We start from the raw sequence: 19,525 nt of genomic DNA, 5'->3' as shown, positions 1-19,525 counted from the left end.
TTTGCTTAGTATTTTCGCGGTTTATTTTCAGAATACCGCAGTATTTTGCTTTTATTTGAGATGGGTAGCGGGTACACTCGAGTGTAGCTTTCTTACTTGTTTTCAATCTGCCAGCAGGAATTGACAGCGAATGTTAGCTTAAATTAGTGAATTTCTTTAACTAAAACTGGACAAATGGCATTGATGGGTAAAATTCAATTTCCAGAAACTAAAAAAGCATCTATTGCCTCATAATACGGATATCAGCTCAGAGAAGCTGGGTCCAGTGATTTGAGATATTCAAAAAAAAAAAAATTGGTGCCCATTGCTTTAAATCGTTTGCCCATGTTTGCCCAGGAAAAATTTTTTTTCCCACCCTTAGTTTCAAAATTATGAAAACATTTTTTTTTCGAAAATTCAAAAATTTTTCTTTTCAAAATTTTTTTTGCGGAAATCGCTTTATAATCGTTTGCCCATGTTTGTCCATCTTTTAGTTTTTCGAAAAAAATTTTCGTTTTCGAAATTTTGAATTTTGAAAAATTTTGACATTTTTTCGGCATGAATGACTCAAACTCGATCGCCCACACCTCGAAAAAAAAATTTGAAAAATTTTGATATTTGGCAAAAATTTGAGACTTTGAAACTTGGGCAAACGATGAATTTGTATGGCAATAGACTGAAATAAAAAAAGAATGAAAATTTTTTAAATAAAGCAAAATTTTGATATTCTAAAGGGTGGGCAAACGAAAATAGCGAATGGGCAGTCTGAAAAAGTAAAAAAAAATTTGAAAAATTTTGAAATTTGGCAAAAATTTGAGACTTTGAAACTTGGGCAAACGATGAATTTGTATGGGCAATAGGCTGAAATCAAAAAAGTATGAAAATTTTTGGAATTCGGCAAAATTTTGAAATTCTAAAGGGTGGGCAAACGAAAATAGCGAATGCGCAGTCTGAAAGTCAAAAAAAATTTGAAAAATTTTGAAATTTGGCAAAAATTTGAGACTTTGAAACTTGGGCAAACGATGAATTTGTATGGGCAATCAAAAAAGCTGAAAACCTTCAAAATTTTTCAAAATTTTGAAATTCTGAGATATGGGCAGACTTGAAAACACTTGAGGCTACCGTTGTAGAGCTTTAGTTTTCATAATTTCGAGGTGTGGGCGATCGAGTTTGAGTCATTCATGCCGAAAAAATGTCAAAATTTTTCAAAATTTCGAAAACGAAAATTTTTTTCGAAAACTAAAAGATGGGCAAACGATTTTAAAGAGATTTCCGTAAAAAAATTTTGAAAAAAAAATGTTTGAATTTAAAAAAAAAAAAAATTTTTCATAATTTTGAAACTAAGGGTGGGCAAAAAAAAATTTTCCTGGGCAAACATGGGCAAACGATTTAAAGCAATGGGCACCAATTTTTTTTTGAATATCTAAATTCACTGGACCCAGCTTCTCTGAGCTACGCATGTCTCATAGTTCTCCGCAGTTATACAATTGCATGGAAATCTGTCTTTTGATCACACTTTCGAATTTATTTATTAATTATATTAAGTGCTGACATTTTAATGCGTTCACAATGTAATCGCTGGTGCATCCAATAGCATGGTCAGACACCAAAGGTTCGTAACAGTAAATTTAAACATTGTAGCCAACGAGGTGACGCTTGCCAATGCACTCGCCAATGTAAAACCAAAAGATGACCTCGGCGGTGACAAGTGTGTTTAACCAAGCCTCCTTCACTGAGAGGTTCTTGTAGGACCCGGTTTTAGCACTTTTGACAATGTTGCCGATACTCTGACGAATAGCTGGAATATCGCCGGGCGTTGGTGGTGTTAGCTCCACTTTGGCATATTTTAAGAAAACATCCAATTGTGGTCTTGCTTGCACAAGAAGCCCTGCCAAAGTTGAGTATTACATAATTTAGAGAGGGGAAATACTGCAATTATTCTGCTAAGTTCGCAATCGAGTTATTATCTTACTATTGATTAAACTGGATCCCTTTGTAGCAACTCCCGCCATTGTATTGTAGTCTAAAAATAAAATAATTATGTGTTACGCCGCCAGCTAAAAATTTTATGGAAAACGCGAACACCTTACCCGTCTATATTGCAATTAAACAGGGTTGTTTCTAATGAACATGTATAGTGTGGATTTTATTATCGATAAATTGATGGTTCCCAAAAATATTTCAATTTTATATTTGTAAATTACTTTTTATTATTAATATAAATAGTTAAATTAAAATATAAAACTTTTATTACAAAAGCGGTCCTTCGTTTATTTTGTTCTAGCCGTCAAACATAAAATTCTATCGAAAGCAACGCTGAAATGCCAATTTGAAATTTAATTGATATTTTTGATACTTCCAATATTGTTGGAATGTACAACCGTGATAATATTCCTGCATTCATATCTAAGATATCCCTAGTACTTAAATTTTTATGAGTTCGTTTCTAAATTGTTTAGAACTTAGGTGGTGGTAACTTGTTTTGCAACATTTTGCCGTCACTATGTCAGAGTAACCAACAAATACAAATTACGATGTAGCAGTATATTTCGTATATATTTTTAAAGCAAAATAGTATATTTATAAATTTGACTTGCGGTCACGCTAATTGTGCACCACTACAATAAAGGTGTGGAAATCTGTTTCCACAAAAGAAATCGCAAAAATTAAACAGAGATAATTTTGTGCAAAGAGAATAACTTTCTCTATAATTGAAATTCCAGAATAACGGTGTTATGTGCCCAAAAGGCTTAAATTGATATTATTTGATTGTGAAAAGTGTGTGTGAAGCGCACGGTGAGTTGTGACGGGGTGATAATGGTGTGGTGACCAATTGAAATTGTGTGCTATCTAATTTAACAACTTGGCACTATGTGTAAAGGAAATTAATAATTTTTAAAATAATGTGTGAGTGCTCACGAATTTGTATGTGCGCATTTGTGAATACGTCAATTTATAAAGCAATTGAAATTTTTATAATCCTTGAAAATGGGGGGTTGACGCCAACCAAATGCGCATACATACATACATTATACGTGCGATTGTGTGTATATTTAAGCTTGTTGGGGCATTTTGGCTGGCAATAAAAGAACAATTATTTATGCTATTACTGTTGCCTATGCAAAACAACGGAACTAATAACGAACCTCTTACTCTAGCTAGAGGGGGAATGAATGATTTATCATTTTTGTGTGCGCTTATCATAAGAGTGGCTCATATGTAGTGGGTGTGGTCCAAACCAAAGCGAATTGCCAACGAATAGGGTGATTTGGCTTTCGCAAATCACCTTGAGCCGGTAGCAAAAAAGAATATAAAACTCATCTGTGTGCGATTCTGATTAATCTACATATGTATTAGTGCCTATTTATATAAGAATTTGCAGATAAATATATTTACAGATAAGTCTGAGTATATACATATTTGGTTTGGTTAGCGGAAACAGACTTAAGCAACAGCTAAAAGTATTTCACTTTAAGATAGATTACAAATGCAATGTGTGAACGAGGCATCAGAAGTTTGAAAATAATTGGAACCGGTTTCGATACATTGAAAAGCTATGGGTGCTATGTATGTGTGTTTATAATATATTATAATATTTAATTCATTTTTTTTGCAGTCAATGAAATAGCGGTAACCAGCGTCACGAAGCGTGCTTAGTTGGGGAGAGCTTTACGGATCGAACAACGAACATATTGCAGCGAACATCGAATAAAGCAACATGCCGTTGCCAAAGCGATCTATAGAGCCTGTTCATGTCGCACGGTCTGTTTATCAGCAGGATGAGCTGCAGTGTGTGGAGTTGGAGACGGTAACAAACACTACACTGACAAACATCATAAGGCAGTTGTCATCACTGTCGAAGCATGCAGAAGATGTCTTTGGCGAATTGGCACGCGATGTGGGCAACATTGGTGATCGTGCCAATTCTCTACAGGCTCGCATTGATCGGCTGGCAATCAAGGTCACCCAGTTGGACAGCACAGTTGAGGAGGTGCCACTGACCGATATAACGCGCAAGAAGGCATTCAAGTCAGCCAAGATATTCGATCAACAGATCTTCTCGCGCTCCACAATGCCCGCTCCAATGCTCGAGACGTATGCGCAATGCGACAAACCACCCCCACTGGACAAGCTCAATGTGTATCGCGATGATGGCAAGGACGGACTCAAATTCTACACGGATCCAAACTACTTCTTTGAGTTATGGCGACAGGAGATGATTAAGGATACGGAACGCGTCATGCACGACAAGGGCAAAAAGATTCATCGTCCCCGACAAGAAGGTGCAGGAGGTGGTGGCGGTGGTCCTAACAACCGGCACAAGAAACGTGTTCGCACGCCACATAACACACGCGAAAAGCAGCGACAAATTGCTTTGGGGCATGGTGAAACTTTAATGCCAAACAATGTTATTTATCGGACACCCAACGCCATGCCCAACGAAGAGGGCGGATATGGCAGTAAGTATATGTTAATGCTCTTTTTATAGTCACTAGATATGTCTGCATTAGGAAAGAATTTCTATTGTTTCGTCAGTGTGTACCCAAAACAATAAATAATCGTTGAATTAGAGATGCTAGAAAGAAAGAATTCTATAAGAAGAGAATCGGCATAATTTTGAATTAGTTAGAATTTATAATTATGAATTGATGTTCATACCAAAAGATATTGAGATTTGTGCTCAATTATCCCAATTCACGATTATGCAGGAGAAAATTCCGACTAATATCCATGCTGTCATATTGAATGCACCTCTTTTAACCCTCAATTATGTACTACCGTATGCACACATTTAGCGCAACTAGTTGAAATCCAAACCGTAATCGCCGACAGTGAATTGCACCTGGGGTTGGGCACACTGGCGCGTCGAAGACCCATCCAACAGCATCTGGCAAATATTGGTGATGTCCAAGGTATGGCATCAGCGCATGCGCTGCAGATGAATGCGTCATGGACTGCGCACTTTGCGGCTTACATTTTTTCAGTTCAGTTTACAACAATTAAACTGTATTCGAAATATTAATTGAAATTGTTGTACCTAAACCAATACATTCAATTTTCTTGCAAATTGCTCGCTAGCTTGCAATCAGTATGATAATAAATCATTCATTCTTTTGTACATTTTCTCTCCCGCATATAGAAATCCCTATTTGATCATGTCATTAACCAAGACTTATTTTATTCATGATCCAGCAAAATTATGAGATCTTCGAGATTGGGAACAAACATTGTTATATATTTCGAGATCATTAACATAGCAAGCAAATAATCACAAAAGCGCGCCATTTTCAAACATTTCTTATATGCAGTAGACAACTAAATAGTCAAACATATGTTTTTTAATGTGAAATATTGTAACAGAAGCTAACATTAGGGGTTATCTTAAACGGGAACCTTTTTTCGATTTCATTACTATCCTGAGTAGTATTTATGGAGTATTGGATCCAATCAGCTATGTTTTGTGTTATTTTTTTAAATAAGTGTAGTTTTGTGTACTTTTATATTATACACATGCCTCTACTTGATGTAGTTTAACATCGTACACCGCATGATCATCTCATTTCCAGATTCTGTTAAGCCCTATAATATGCTCTCACATTTGGAGAATAACAGTAATCTTGCAAAGCAAACGGCTATCGCTATTACAGGTCAGAGCAACAGTAATTGAGTCTCTAAATGTTCCTTCATTTACTTCTCTATCGTACTACAACAACAAAAACTATCACTCTAGACCCCTTTACAATAATAATCTTAACAAGTAAATATGTATACATAATTCATGTGTACTTAGCGCTCCTTCAATGAATTTTTGATTTCATCACGTTTTTACAAGTGTGCTAATCTATTTGATAAATGTGATTATTTACTTGATATTTCTATATTCAACAATAAATGTAAAAAACAAAAATATATTCAAAAGTTAATTAAATTACTGAATCTAATCTTCCTAATTCGGATTATTTGGCTATATTCAATTGCATTGATTCAAATACTAATTTTACACACGCTGTAGTTTTCCCCAACGTAAGCATTATCCATGTTCGCTCTGATCCTATTCACAGTTCTTTTTAGATAAGCAAATCCCAAATCTATCTAACCTGCCAATTCATGGCTTTTATAGCTGTTAATAGAAGACATCGCCTTTCTTTGTAATTCAGCTCATAAATGGGGACGGGAATTGCATTCGCACTAAGTAACTGTTCTTAAAGTCAATCATTGAACAACATACTATATAAATTAATATGCATTTTTACATAAGGCTATCCAAACTTTCACAAACTCTTATTAAATACGAATTCCGAAGTGCTAAATACGTCTAAAGTTTACATTGGCGTTTCAGGGATCTCATTAGGAGTATTAAGAGCGCTTGCAATTCCTAACCTTACAATTACTAAGCAATTAATTACATATCTTATTTTTAAAATACAACGCATATGACGCGACTTTGTGCAGTCATCATTTCAGGTGTAATTATTTTTGCATTCTCAATTTTTTAAATCCAGATCAATTCAAATTGTTGCTTGCCATTATTATTTTTATTTTTTTTTTTGCATATCTTGTGTGTGTATGTTTTTAACTCTTTGTTTTTTATACATGTTAAGTTTTAATTTTGATTGGATTTTGAGTTTTGAGTAAAATTAAGCTAATAGTCTTAAAATATTTCTTATTAACATTGATGTTGGGTATTTTCTAGACATGGGCATTTATGACACCCGACCACCTCGGCCAAACTCCATTGAACTACGGCGTAGTTACCCATCGGAACAGATCGATGGCACTGGTTATGAGCAGCTAACACCACATGCAGCCGTTAATCAGTATGCTGCTACATATGGAACAAACGGCATGACGGCCCCACAACAGATACATCTGCAGCAGCAGCAAATGTACGATGCCACGCTTTACCATCAGTCGCATGGAATCTATGGCCAGAGTGGACAAGGTGCCTTATCGCCGGAACCGATATATGGGCCAGGAACTCCATCACGTACTAAACCGCGACCATCGCAACCGCCACCGGCGCCACCTTCCAATGGTAGTGGCGGTGGTACTCCAACGGCATCTAATGCAAATACTCCAACACGAGGACGCAGCATGTCCACAAGTCGTGATGCTCTGCCACCACCCCCACCAGTGCCGGATGCAGTGTCTCCATTGTCAGCTATGAATGGTGCTGCTAGTGGACATATGGCGGCCAAGCTACTGGGCCGCACAAACAGTACATCGCGAGCTGGCTCTCCGCTGATGGCTCCCAGCAACAGTACCCAGAACGCTAACGATTTGGTTATGGCTCAACTGAATAATACGTTCAATAGCATGACCATGACGAACAGCAACCAATTGAACTCGCTGAATGATTTGCCACCACCTCCGCCAGTTCCCGATCAGGTACGTTGTGTTGTGACCATGGTTGCAAATTTTAAAAATTGTAAGGTCTGTGGAACAGTTTTTATATCACGTGACAAATAGGTATTGATTCGAACTGCTGATACTTATGATATGACGACTTTTCAAAAAAATTCCCCTTGTTAGAAAATAATTCATATTCCTGCAACTTTTTAATTTATTAAATGTTAAATGAAATTAAATAATTTAAATTCTGGAAACCATAGCTTTTAAATATGGTTTTTCCTCTGTTTGACTTTTAATTCTGTTTAATTTAAATAGATTCTAAAATTTGTTTCTGTATCTAATTTAATCCGTCGTTTTAGCATTCTCCAAAAATGTCACCACCCAATGTTGCACCACCACCGCCTCCACCACCGCCACCAGTGGAGGACTTCATGAACTCTATGCAGCAATTGCAGCCGCATCCACATCAAATTTTGCCAAAGGGGCTGCCTAATGGAGAACTGCATTTATCCCCGCAACCAAATGGTGGTGCTCACATTGTCAGCGCTAAAAAGGTGCAGCCACCATTCCATGATCCACGCAATGATTTAATGAAAGCCATTCGAGATGGTAAGTTATGATTGAAAATTTTTTGATAATTCTAATTGACAATTTCCATAAAATTAGGTATCATATTGCGTAAGGTCGAGAAATCCGAACTAAAGGAAATTGAACGCAACACGGCGATGCTCGACGTAGCCTCAATTTTGGCTAGACGTGTGGCCATCGAGTTATCAGAGTCGGAAGACTCGGACAGCGAAGATGACAGTGAGGGTTGGATGGAAACGAACGAAACTTCTGCTTGATCCCTGATGGCTTCGGTTAAGCCAGAAAAGAATGCAAAAAATAAGAAGAAAAAGTAATTCCAAAGATACAATTGATGCAGCGTTGAAAGCAATTGGATTACTTCAAAGCGCCAAAGCTTTTTTTTACCATAATTTTTAAGAGTATACTTATAATCGAGCATACCTTAACACTAAACTCTAAACCTTAAATCAAAATTATAAAGGAATTGTAAATATTTATATGCATTCACATACCAAGAGTAATTATGGCTAGTATATGTAATATCACTAATGGAAACAGACATACATATATGTATAAAACACGCATTGGGAGTCGTATTCGTAGCATGGCTAAGCCTAAGCAGCGTTAGGGAATTTACACTCTTCTCGTTTAAATACTAACTCTTGTTTTCAACCATTAGAAACTATAGCTGGAATTATGGAGTATATTAAAACGCGGAGGAGAAATTTCGGATATTACAAATATAACAAAAACGATATTTAACTCTAATAAACTCGAATACGCAAATGATTATTAACAAGCAATGCAAAAGAAGCACGCATATTAAACTATAGAATGGGCAGTTACATCAAGCATTTGCTTAGCATGATTGTAAATACAAATTATAAAACTATATACATTATATAAATAGCTAAGAAAGTCTTGAGCATTTTTAAACAAGCTATGAAACCGCAATATACGAAGCATATATCGTTTAACTTACATACATATACAGTTTATTCAAAAAAATATTCTAAATAATATATGTATTATCTTAATCTAAACCTACTGAACACTTCTGCTAAACATGTACTCGCTACGTACACCAATCAATCTATAAATAGCTACAACACCATTTTTTATTTCTTGTTTAAACCTTATTAAAAATATACAATTAATGGGTGTATGCATATTATAATAATTGTTGTATATTTTATCTAATTTAAAATAAAAAGTATTCCAATTGAATCGTTCCGATCTCTCTCTCTCTCTCTCTCGAGCTCTTAACTCTAATGCATTTTATTTAAATGGTTATTACGAAAGTTATACAACATTTCCCTAACCATATTGATGGTTTCAATCTTTTAGTATTATTCATCTACAGTCTCCATCGGAGTGTTTTCTTTGGCCATCGCGTTGCCATTAGATGGGTCATGTACAGTAAATGGCATATGAATACCTTCCTGTGACTCACGTTTCGGTGTATCCTGTTTGTGCTCACTGGAGAAACACACGCTGATGCGTCCATTACCTCGCACGGCTGACATGGCGATTGGTGATTGATATCGCACAACTGGTGTGGCTTGCCGCATTTCCGATGCCAATGCCGGCTGCTGTCGGTTATTGCTGTTATTGTCATTAATATTGCCATGCCCTCCATTTAGCTTCATATGAGTCTCTTTGCGCACACCCACCATTAAGGCTTCGTGACAAGAACTCTCTTGAAACTTCTTCACGCGATCTTTCATGTCGCCTTCACGCTTCACTTCCTTCTCAATTTCAGCGCGTCGCTTGTTCTCGTAACGTTCCAGAGCCATCTCATCTCGTTTTTTGTTGCGCTCTACTATCAGATCGGCTATCTCTAGACGTTTTTGCATTAAAGCCTCCTTGCTCAGTTTTTGAAACATCTCTGGCCAGATGCCAGGTTGCTTCTTAATTAGCACAATACGAGCCTCGTGCTTGAAAATACGACAAAAACTGGCCATCTCATCAATTTCCTGGACCAAATGTCGTTCAAAGAATATTGGTGGATTATTAAATTTTAAATATTGCGGCAGGAGGACAACGTCCGGCTTTCGGGTAACGAGTCTATTTAGTTCAATGGAAATCTTAATGTCCTCCTCTGTTTGTGATATTTGCACCATTTTGAGCGGTTGCGTTGTCGTTGTCCTTACACACGCTCTTGTTGTGTTGTGAGTGAGCAATTGTAAGCACAGCTCTGTGGGAAATGCTCGAGTGTCATTTGGAATGCAAAGACTGTGTCTGCTACAACTACTACGATTCGGCTTTATTTAAATATCATATTGGTTTTATTTATTGTGATTTGAATATTAACCGGCATCGTAATGGCCAAAACGAGTTGCGCTCTTATCGATCAAACAGTTATTGGCTGTCCATCCCTTTACAACGGACTCAACGTTGTCGAATGGAATGGGGATGAAGAATTTTGTAGGGAGGGAATTGTGTTAAAGGGTAGAAAGACTCGCTCACGCAAGCTAAGAACACCTGTAACCCTCATTTTTCGTTGCATAGACTTAGTCATTGACCCTCGGACCTAAATACATATTAACAAATAGACATACACACTTATACAGTATTGTATCTAGAGTGAATTAGAATCAGACATAAGCACGCGATGCGATTTTCGTTGGCAGCATAATTCAATATTTGTTGATTTCGTCAACTATTTGATTTATGCTCCGATTCTGCTTCAACTATAATTGCTTTATAATGGAACTTTGTTAACATAATAAATTTGTGTTAGAATACTAATAGAAAATGAAATATATCATGGCCTATTTGATTTAATCGAACTTTCGGGCAGGACTTTGGCAACTTTTCGGGGCTCCTTGATTGTAGTCTTTGGACATTGCATTTCAGCCCATCCAATTGGTACCATAGGAATACGGTTCTTGCGTATATCACTGGCATAGGCTACTACAACTCCTAGTTCTGCTTCCGCTGTGCTTAAGGTAAATGATTGTTCCATCTGGTTGATAACACGTGCCAAGATGATGTCGCCAGGCTTAAACGATTTATAGATATCCACGCGGTCCTTCTCAGTTTCGCGGACGTCCTCCTTCCGCAGTAATCCTCTATAGCTGCTCTCGAGCAAGACGTTTCGTACGCTAAAAATGGCACACTTTGCGAACTTTGGTGTTGTTACCAGAACGCGAGCTGTTACGATGTCCCCAGTCGCTGGAATGGTCAAATGAAAACCCGGCTTATGAACACTAACAACTTGGCACTAGAAAAATGCAACATGTTAGTTCAAATTTCAGTACTTTGGATCACAAGTAACATACCGTTTCAGTGGATTCATCAATATTGACAATCCCAGATTTGGAAGCATAAATGTAGCCTCCTTGCTCGTAGGTTCCATCACCAACAATAATATTATCTTCTACACGGCACAAACGTTCGCCAGGTAGACAGATTATGATGTTATCCTCATTATTTCGTGTTGTATCGGCTACTGCATGTTTAATGGCTTCCGTCATTTTAACTTAATTAATTTGGTTAATAATCTTTTGTATATTTATTTGCGATCAAAACAAAACAACCATGTGTTTGAAGTATAGGTGGAGAAATATCGATAGCTCTATCGATAAATCAACGTTTTTAAAAAATTTTTTTTTATGGCGGACAAAATTTTCCATTTTGTTCCGAGATTACATTATGAATTGTTTATTATATTTCAAATATTTAAACATATTTAAAATTAAAAAACCCAATATTTTACTATTCATAAACTCGTTATAACTGAAATTAAAAAAAAACTTGGTATTTTCATGCTTTAAAAAAATCAGTTTAAGAAACCTGGTATTATAATGCTTTTTTCAAAAAGGTAGACCTTGTTTAAAGCATTTTAAACACTATTTGAGTTTCAAATGAAATTTGTTTGAGGTTTAACATTAATTCTAAATGTTGTAAGCAGTACTTTAACAGAGGTTAAGAATATTCGATAATAGTGCTATATATCGATTCAAGTTGATGCAACACGTATCGCTTATCGATAAGACGCGCGTGTTTTTTTCGGTGCCGGTGTTAGTCGTCAATGTATTTGTGTAATATTTTGGATTTTTGCAAATTAAACGCTAATAAATAATTTAAAATGAAAACAAATGCTAATATGAGCTATCGGGAGGTTATACCTAAAAACTTGAATCCTGAGGAGTGGATAGATTTGGAAATAAATACAGGTAAGACACACACAACTAACAGTGCTTGCTTCAGATAACCACCGTGTAAATTACTTTTACTTTATTTGGCATAAAACAATTAGGAACACAAAGTACATTGCAGGACATAAAGACCTTTGGGAAATCCGGCAGCTTTTGCTATAATAACCTGAAAAATATTCAAAATAGAAACCGATTCATATATTGGTATGTACATATGTCGCTAACATTATAAATTTGTTGCAATCTGTACACATATTGCAGGCGCACATTTCAAGATATTGTGGAGCTCTCCGAAGTTAGTCTAGATGTCACACTCTTAAAGAACCATCTTCGTCTACGCTTTACTGACGCCGCCATATTGAATGTTTCGCTCTCGGAACAGGAAAACAACGTCACATTGCTCGTGGTCACCGTGAGCAGCGTTCATCGTATCGCATTTCCCATGCAGAACGATGGATCATCAGCTGGAGTGGGAGCCACAGCAGATGTCCAAAAGCATTCTGTGTTTTACGATGTCAATTTAAGCCAGAAGGATCAGAGCACATATTATGTGCTGGATGGAAGTATGACTGTAAATGTGCCTCAGTTAGCAGCATCCGACATGTCGGAGAATGGCAATGAAGCCTATTTTGCTGTTGACTACCAGTCCAAGTTAATGCTTCACGTTATGAATTGTCGCACTGGCAACACAGTGTCGCACGAAGTGAAAGAGTCAAATTTAATGCCACGTTTTCTATCCAACTTAAAGGGTGCTTTAACGTAAGTCCATTGAAATAACAGTTTACTTTGTATTTCAATTAAATTCTTTTTAATTTTCAGTGGTCGAGGTGATAATTTGGATGCAGCTGTTTCGATGGTGTTTAGTCACATTGAGGGAGAGATGTATCTCTTGGTGTTATACAGAAATAACGAGCTGCGCTTGTGGTCCGTGTCCACATTGCAAACTGTTGCTTCGCTTAGTTGTGCGGAATCCCATGGAGCTCAAGGACGTAGGTTTTCTTAATATTTAGGCCAATTAATCATTTTTGTAACTCAAAAAATGTTCTTTTTTTGTAGCCCTCAATAGTTTAATGCGCAAAGTGGATGACCAAAATTTTTGCGTGTTTCTTTCGCATGAAAAGAATGCGGAGTTCATTTGCCTAAGCATTGTTTCCAATTTAAGCGAGTCAAATGCGAGAACAGTCAGCTTAGCTGTAAAAAAAAAAGTACCCGCGCCTCAAATGGACTTAGCAGATTTCGATGCAACATCTTCGCACATTTGGACATTGTGGAGCAATGCTGAGGGGGATTTCAATATGTCTGCGATCTTCTTAGACGTCAACCACACAATCAAATTGGTCACAGCTGTATTGGAGCCACCACCAGACCGATATGGGCTAACGGTGGAGCAGGGTGTGGATCCGCGCGAGGCATACACATCATATATATTTCATCCTGGTCGCTTTGATCATAATGTGATCGCCAAGGCGCTATATGTGAGGTTATTTTACATTGTAACATTGACTTGAATAACATACCTTTTTATAGATGTTTCGACGTGTCAACTTGCAATTTGATATCAAGCAACTAACGACAGCGATGCTTAAGGAGCAGGTGTGCCAAGCTGTTGAAGATGAAATTCAATGCGAACTTAAAGATTTTGTTGTCAGCGACGAGGAGTATTTGGAGATTGCCGCCAGACTTTGGGATCGATTCTACTCTTGCTGTGAGCAATATCACGTCAAGTTCTCCGAGCCTATTGGCCTAGCTGTTTTGGGTGCCATGGATGCTGTTTGTGTTGTTCGTCGACAGTCATTTGCGTTATTACGTCCATGTGAAATGTTGGAACATCTAATGCTGCCAGAGGATCTTACCGGTAACGTCGTAGACTTTGTTGCATCTTATTGTGACAACGATCTGCCAGCAGCAACGAGTTTTGTAAAGCTTATGACTGTCATCACTCAATTGGAGAAGATTCTAACTGAGGATATTAAAATTGAATTGGATAAGAAATTGTATCAACGAGACGACAATGCCATCAATAGTCTGTTGCTCCAAATTACTTCAGGCGACGAGGAACTTAATAACTACAATGCCGTTATAATTCCGCGAGGATCCGTCGACCAAGTACTTCTAAAACTGCGGTCAATCACAAACTTAGACGCTGCCATTAATATGCTACTCGACTTGCTTGCTATTGTCGACCAGGACGCCTATCCAGATCCTGCAAGTAAGCTCAATTCATAGCAATATATTTTATTATAAATTGGTGAAAATTAATTTCTTGTAGATGGCATATCAAGATCGACGCGTTTCTTGCAATCAACTGGAGCATTGTTTGGCAGCGAGTATGGCATTTCCATTCTAGCTGAAACTGTCAAACAAATGTCCACGATACGGTTCGTATAACATCTTTCGAGCAACACTTCAAATTCAATATTATTTTCGAAATATACTTACAGTTTCGGTGTTTGTCGCAATCTGTTGATTTTGCAGTATATACTTTGTGGGCAGGCTAGTCGAAAGAACTATTCTATCAAGACCAACATTAATTTCTTGAACTCGTATTATACGCTAGTCTGGATATCTGAAACACCAATTTCTCTCAACACACCAGCCAATTTGTAAGCAGATCTACTTAATTAATATTGCTAATGTTAACATTTTCTTTATTATTATAAATACAGCGAGGTGTCCATGCAGCGATTGACTCGGGCTCAACTCTTCAGCGGTTACATTCGTCCCTATTCAAGTCAAATTCGACTAAATAGCCAGACCACACTTTTGTGTTTATTTTTGCAATCAAAGGGATTGTTTAGCGCACTTTCGATTCTGATAAAAGATCACAATCAAGCAATAGAACAGTTACCAATGCGCCAGACACTATTACAGCTTGTTGGATTTATTAATCAAATGCTGTAAGTTGTACATAATTTTTTATAATTTATTTATCAATGGTTTATATTTGACACGGATTTCAGCTGGCCTGAAGCTTGGAATGATGTATTTCCAGAGTGGCTATTTGGTACTTGTCATCACATTATCATTCAGGACTATGTTCGTTTATTATCTGGGTGGTGTGACGAAAAGGCTATTTCGCGTATGTAGACAGTATAAAAATGAGGAATAAGTGTATATAAATACTAATCACAAATATGTTTTATTTACAGGATGCTTTATGCGAGCTGTTTCGCTATTGGATTGTGGTGAGCCGCAAAAGGCAATATTTCTGTTTGAACAAGTGGCAGAGAATGTGCTCAAGGAACCGTTTCTGTTTGAACAAGTTTTGAAAAACACGCCGCTTTACTCGAAACTCGAAGGCATTCTCAGCAGACAAGGTATTGTGCCAACAAAGGAGGATTATAAAGTCGCTTTGGTGCACTATTATTTGAAAGTGATACAATTGTTCGAACAGCATTCGGCATCAGATTACATCATCCAATTGGCTCAGATGGCAATGAGCAAGCTTCATGTTGACGATCCACAGCTGCCTATGTTCCAATCGATTGTTTTTAACAATCATTTACTGCTGGGTCACTATGAGGAAGCATATCATGCTTTGGTCTATAATGCTGATACTTCGCGACGCAAGGACTGCCTTCGTCAGCTGGTCATAATGTTGTTCCAAAGTAAGCGATTTGATTTGCTCATGCAATTGCCCTATAATTGCTTGCAGGAGGAGTTTGAGAACATTGTCGAGTCCCGTGCACGCTCACTTAGTATTGATCAAAATGAAGTATACAATTTCCTTTATGCTTTCCATGCCAATAAAGGCAACATGAGGAAGGGTAAGATTTAATAATTTATTTCCAATTTTACGCACACATTTACAACTATATAAATCTTACGCAGCTGCAACTGTCATGTATGAGCAGGCAATGCGTTTGCAGGTTGACAGTGATGCTCCCGATGCTCTGCAGAAGCGCTGCTCTGCACTGTTGGTTTGCATTAACTGTCTGTATTTGGTTGATAAGCGATACAGATGGATTGCAAAACCGACAATTGGGGACGACAAGGTCTTGATGGAACAGGATAATGAAGACGCTACAAAGCTGGACACTGGATGTGTACAAGACGTAATTGTACTTGAATTGGCCGATGTACGTCGAGAGCTGCTGCATGCGGAGGCCCTAAAAGAACTCTCGTATCATCGCAAGGACATGTCCGCTCACGAGATGGCTGGCGCCGAGGAACTTTCCTATCTCTTGGCCACCTGCGGACTCTATACAGCAGCTCTAAAACTCGCCCGTGGCAATGAGTTCTCTGTGCTGCCCATATTCGAGAGTCTTGCAGCCGAGTGTGTTAGCACCACGGAGGATAAGTCTAAGGATTCTTGGGCTTGGTTGCAAAACAATGATTTGGCAGGTAGAATATGCGTGCAGCTTTGTTTTATTAGTCATTTAATCGTATCTTAAATGTGTTTCTAGATTTGGCGCATCGCAACAATGCAGCAGATATGGCTTGGTCGTTGCTGCAGAAACTCGTTATTGATAATGAACTGAGCGAATCGACTTTAGTTCGCAAAGCTGTTGTTAACCGCATACTCACATTGAATGCATTTGTGCCACAATGGTTGTACGACTCCTACAAGCTGGCCAACAGTCGGGAACTGTTGCATCTCCTGGTGAAGCATCATCGATTGCTCGATGCTAGCGACTTGGCATGCGAGATGATTGGAGGCATGTTGGGAGCTGGCAGTGAATACTTCGACTTCAAGCATTCGGTCAATGTAGCTAATCCACAGCTATCATTTCCTATCAACACTATCGATTTGTTGCTGCATGGTTTAAGGATTAATGGCAAAGAACATCTTGAATATGAAATGGTAACATTTTGGATTAAGGATTGCCATTCGCCACTTTGTTCTTCAAAACATTTTCTATTTGCAGGCACACCTTAAGCTAGAGGAAGAAGTTTCTAGGTACATCGAAACAGTTAAACGCACTACAGAGGACAAAATGAAGCTAGCGATTTTAACGGATCGAGAAAACAGACAGCAACGACAGATTTTCGGTTGAAATAATTTCTTATTTCTCCAGCGCATTTTCGATAGTAATTTTAATAGTAATAAAGATTCAGTAATTATATATTTAGAAATCATCTGTCATTACCAAATCGGCCAGGAATTTCTTGTAAATATTCATAAATTGAGCCACAAAGGCTTCCAAGTGAAATATGTGCTTAGCGCCGTTTTGCATACGATGCTCGTATTGTGTGGCATGTTCCAGTGTCTTTGCTTTGATGGACATATCACAATTGTTGACCAGATGCTCGACAAGGCCGCGAAAAATTATATTCGGCGGCACTCCTTGCGAGAGCAGCTCATACAAACGGTCGCGTATTTTTTCCAATTTCGCTGGCGTTTGCTCACTTACAATCTGATTTGCCGTTTCGCGTAGATATACTTGCCAATCTAGATCGGCGATCTCCTGTTGCGCTGTGAATGGATACTGCTGCACTTTGGACGCTTCGAGCATTAGAAGAGCTCGTCGAAGATTCCGTTCAGATTTATCAACAACCCGCATGGCCAACTCTGGTGGCAACACGAGTCCTTCACGTTTGCACGTGGCTTGTAAAACAGATGTCATCTCTGTGGAGCTGGGCGCAGCCACTCTTATGCCCAAACAACGTGATCGAATGGCCGGAATGATGCGAGATGTGGAATTGACGGATAGTATAATGCGGCATGTGGCGATGTACTTCTCCATGGTGCGACGTAGAGCGTGTTGTGCATCCTTAGTTAGCTCATCGCCCTCCGATATTACAATCACCTTGAACTCGCGCTGACCATTGATGTCGATTTGGTGCGTCTGCGCCACCTGTTTGATTAGATCTATGACTACAGTGCGATCATACATGCCAGCATCCGATGGATTCACTTCCAAATGATAGTTGCTGCTGACCGTCATTACTTCGATCTTACGATTTGATGGCGTTGTAAAGCTCATCGTCTCATTGCGCAACCTTTCTACTCCGACACCATACATTTCGCGTAGAAGGCACATTATGCGCGTCTTCTTTCCAGCTCCCGATGGTCCGTAGAACATTAGATGCGGGAAATCGCTTTGCTTGCAAAGATTGCGCAAATTTTCGGCCTGATCCTATGTATGCAGAAATACTTTTTATAATAAATGAATTTCAGCGGTAACTAAAACTTACCTTGTGATAATCCAATTTGGATAATTCGCGTGGTCTGTATTTGTCTACCCATAGTGCCATGATAACTTAGTAGGAATTTCTTGAAAATGCTAAATTATTCTGGCAGTGCGCGCTTTTTTTGGGAAAACAATTGATTGTTTGCCAATCGATACCGATAACTTTTTTAATCCAATAAGCAACTATTCGATAAGAGCGTATACGATACAAATCGAATAAATACGAAAACCTATGTTGATATTGTATATTTTTACAAATCTAAAATTATTTTTAATTATAATTATAGAGACAAATTATAAATTAAAATCTTTATTCTTTTCTTTGTCACATCTAAACTTGTCAAAAACTTTATTTTTTAATTTTATTTTAAACATGAATTCCTTCTTTAATCATCAGTTATGGTCTCCTGTTTAAATGATTTGTTGTTTGTGTACGGAGTAATGGCATATTAATAACTCGATTTGGAGCTGAACTTCTTATCACAAGTATTGCAAATCGTTGAGTTATTACCAGCATGTGTTAGCTGATGCATTCGAAGAGTTTTGCGAGCAGCAAACGTCTTACAGCAATCATTTCACACTTAAATGGCCGCAACTTCAAATGTACTGCATCATCGTGGTTTTTTAAGTGAAAAAGCTTGGTAAATTTGAGTCCATACTTGTTGCATTGATAACCATCCCTATTACTGTGTCGGGCCACGTGTTCGGTCAACTCTGTCTGACTGCTGTTGCCTTATGAGCATATTGGGCATCTAATCTGCGGATCCGACCAGTGATTCTTTTGGTGGCGTTTTAAATCGGTAATTTGAATAAAAGTTTTCTCACACACATCGCATTGATATGGTCGCTCGTTTGTGTGTCCCATGAAATGAACACGTAGGGTCTTTGGTACACCAAATGATCGATCACAATACCTACATTGATAAGGTCGGATTCCTTCGTGAACTGATTTTACATGATCATTCATATGGTGCTTCTGTTTAAACTTCCGTTGGCAATATGGACACTCATTAGCTGCTTCGCAATGCACTCGTTTGATGTGAGTGTCCAGAAGAGCTTTGGTTTTGTAATGCTTTCCGCAAACTTTACAGGGAAATAGTCCTTCATCGTCAATACCAATTAATTTGTTGTTTTTTTTTTGTTTTGGATCTGCATTTGTGTGTTTTATACAAGGACAATTTTCGAAATGCTCGGTTGCATTTTCCACATGCCCCAAGCGAATTATCAGCGCACTTAATTCCACTTGATGATTTCGCATTGTGAATACCAGTCAATATCGCTGTTTCTTTAATTTTTCATTTGTGCGTTTTATTTGAGGAAAATCTGTGA

General features: G+C 37.9%; 6 protein-coding genes across 8 annotated transcripts; 2 read left to right on the top strand and 4 right to left on the bottom strand.

Annotated features, from left to right (window-relative positions):
• Positions 1-1,479: 1,479 nt before the first annotated feature.
• Positions 1,480-2,108, bottom strand: LOC132783408 (ATP synthase subunit g, mitochondrial). Its single transcript, XM_060788548.1, has 3 exons — positions 2,070-2,108; positions 1,952-2,002; positions 1,480-1,867 (listed from the first exon to the last, which is right to left on the bottom strand). Exons 2-3 carry the CDS (start codon positions 1,989-1,991, stop codon positions 1,608-1,610), a joined length of 300 nt encoding a protein of 99 aa, XP_060644531.1. The 5' UTR covers positions 1,992-2,002; positions 2,070-2,108; the 3' UTR covers positions 1,480-1,607.
• A 472-nt stretch (positions 2,109-2,580) lies between these two features.
• LOC132783403 (actin-binding protein WASF3) lies at positions 2,581-9,076 on the top strand. Of its 3 annotated transcripts, none has more exons than XM_060788542.1 (6): positions 2,581-2,775; positions 3,596-4,439; positions 5,547-5,627; positions 6,674-7,368; positions 7,692-7,941; positions 7,999-9,076. In XM_060788542.1, exons 2-6 carry the CDS (start codon positions 3,698-3,700, stop codon positions 8,175-8,177), a joined length of 1,947 nt encoding a protein of 648 aa, XP_060644525.1. In that variant the 5' UTR covers positions 2,581-2,775; positions 3,596-3,697; the 3' UTR covers positions 8,178-9,076. The 3 variants fall into 3 exon arrangements, with proteins under 3 accessions (XP_060644525.1, XP_060644524.1, XP_060644526.1); XM_060788541.1 differs by lacking the exon at positions 5,547-5,627 and adding an exon at positions 4,776-4,892; XM_060788543.1 differs by lacking the exon at positions 5,547-5,627 and having other exon boundaries at positions 2,583-2,775; positions 7,999-9,070.
• LOC132783406 (dynein axonemal assembly factor 4) lies at positions 8,845-10,124 on the bottom strand. The gene has a single exon (XM_060788545.1). The coding sequence runs from the start codon at positions 10,020-10,022 to the stop codon at positions 9,249-9,251; it is 774 nt and encodes a 257-aa protein (XP_060644528.1). The 5' UTR covers positions 10,023-10,124; the 3' UTR covers positions 8,845-9,248.
• Positions 10,125-10,213: 89 nt separating this feature from the next.
• Positions 10,214-11,474, bottom strand: LOC132783407 (exosome complex component CSL4). Its single transcript, XM_060788546.1, has 2 exons — positions 11,184-11,474; positions 10,214-11,125 (listed from the first exon to the last, which is right to left on the bottom strand). The coding sequence occupies exons 1-2, from the start codon at positions 11,376-11,378 to the stop codon at positions 10,667-10,669; spliced, it is 654 nt and encodes a 217-aa protein (XP_060644529.1). The 5' UTR covers positions 11,379-11,474; the 3' UTR covers positions 10,214-10,666.
• A 420-nt stretch (positions 11,475-11,894) lies between these two features.
• Positions 11,895-17,320, top strand: LOC132783402 (nuclear pore complex protein Nup160 homolog). Its single transcript, XM_060788540.1, has 14 exons — positions 11,895-12,080; positions 12,164-12,266; positions 12,324-12,821; positions 12,882-13,051; positions 13,119-13,537; positions 13,590-14,271; positions 14,332-14,440; positions 14,504-14,665; positions 14,729-14,959; positions 15,023-15,141; positions 15,212-15,829; positions 15,894-16,406; positions 16,469-16,866; positions 16,931-17,320. The coding sequence occupies exons 1-14, from the start codon at positions 11,993-11,995 to the stop codon at positions 17,057-17,059; spliced, it is 4,239 nt and encodes a 1,412-aa protein (XP_060644523.1). The 5' UTR covers positions 11,895-11,992; the 3' UTR covers positions 17,060-17,320.
• Positions 17,132-18,347, bottom strand: LOC132783405 (replication factor C subunit 3). The gene is made up of 2 exons (XM_060788544.1): positions 18,201-18,347; positions 17,132-18,142 (listed from the first exon to the last, which is right to left on the bottom strand). The coding sequence occupies exons 1-2, from the start codon at positions 18,258-18,260 to the stop codon at positions 17,132-17,134; spliced, it is 1,071 nt and encodes a 356-aa protein (XP_060644527.1). The 5' UTR covers positions 18,261-18,347.
• Positions 18,348-19,525: the final 1,178 nt, after the last annotated feature.

This window comes from Drosophila nasuta, chromosome 2L (genome assembly GCF_023558535.2).
Source record: "Drosophila nasuta strain 15112-1781.00 chromosome 2L, ASM2355853v1, whole genome shotgun sequence".
In the NCBI taxonomy this organism is placed as follows: Eukaryota; Metazoa; Arthropoda; class Insecta; order Diptera; family Drosophilidae; genus Drosophila; species Drosophila nasuta.
Note: the sequence above shows the minus strand (reverse complement) of the source record. Positions and strands in the feature narration are given on the sequence as shown.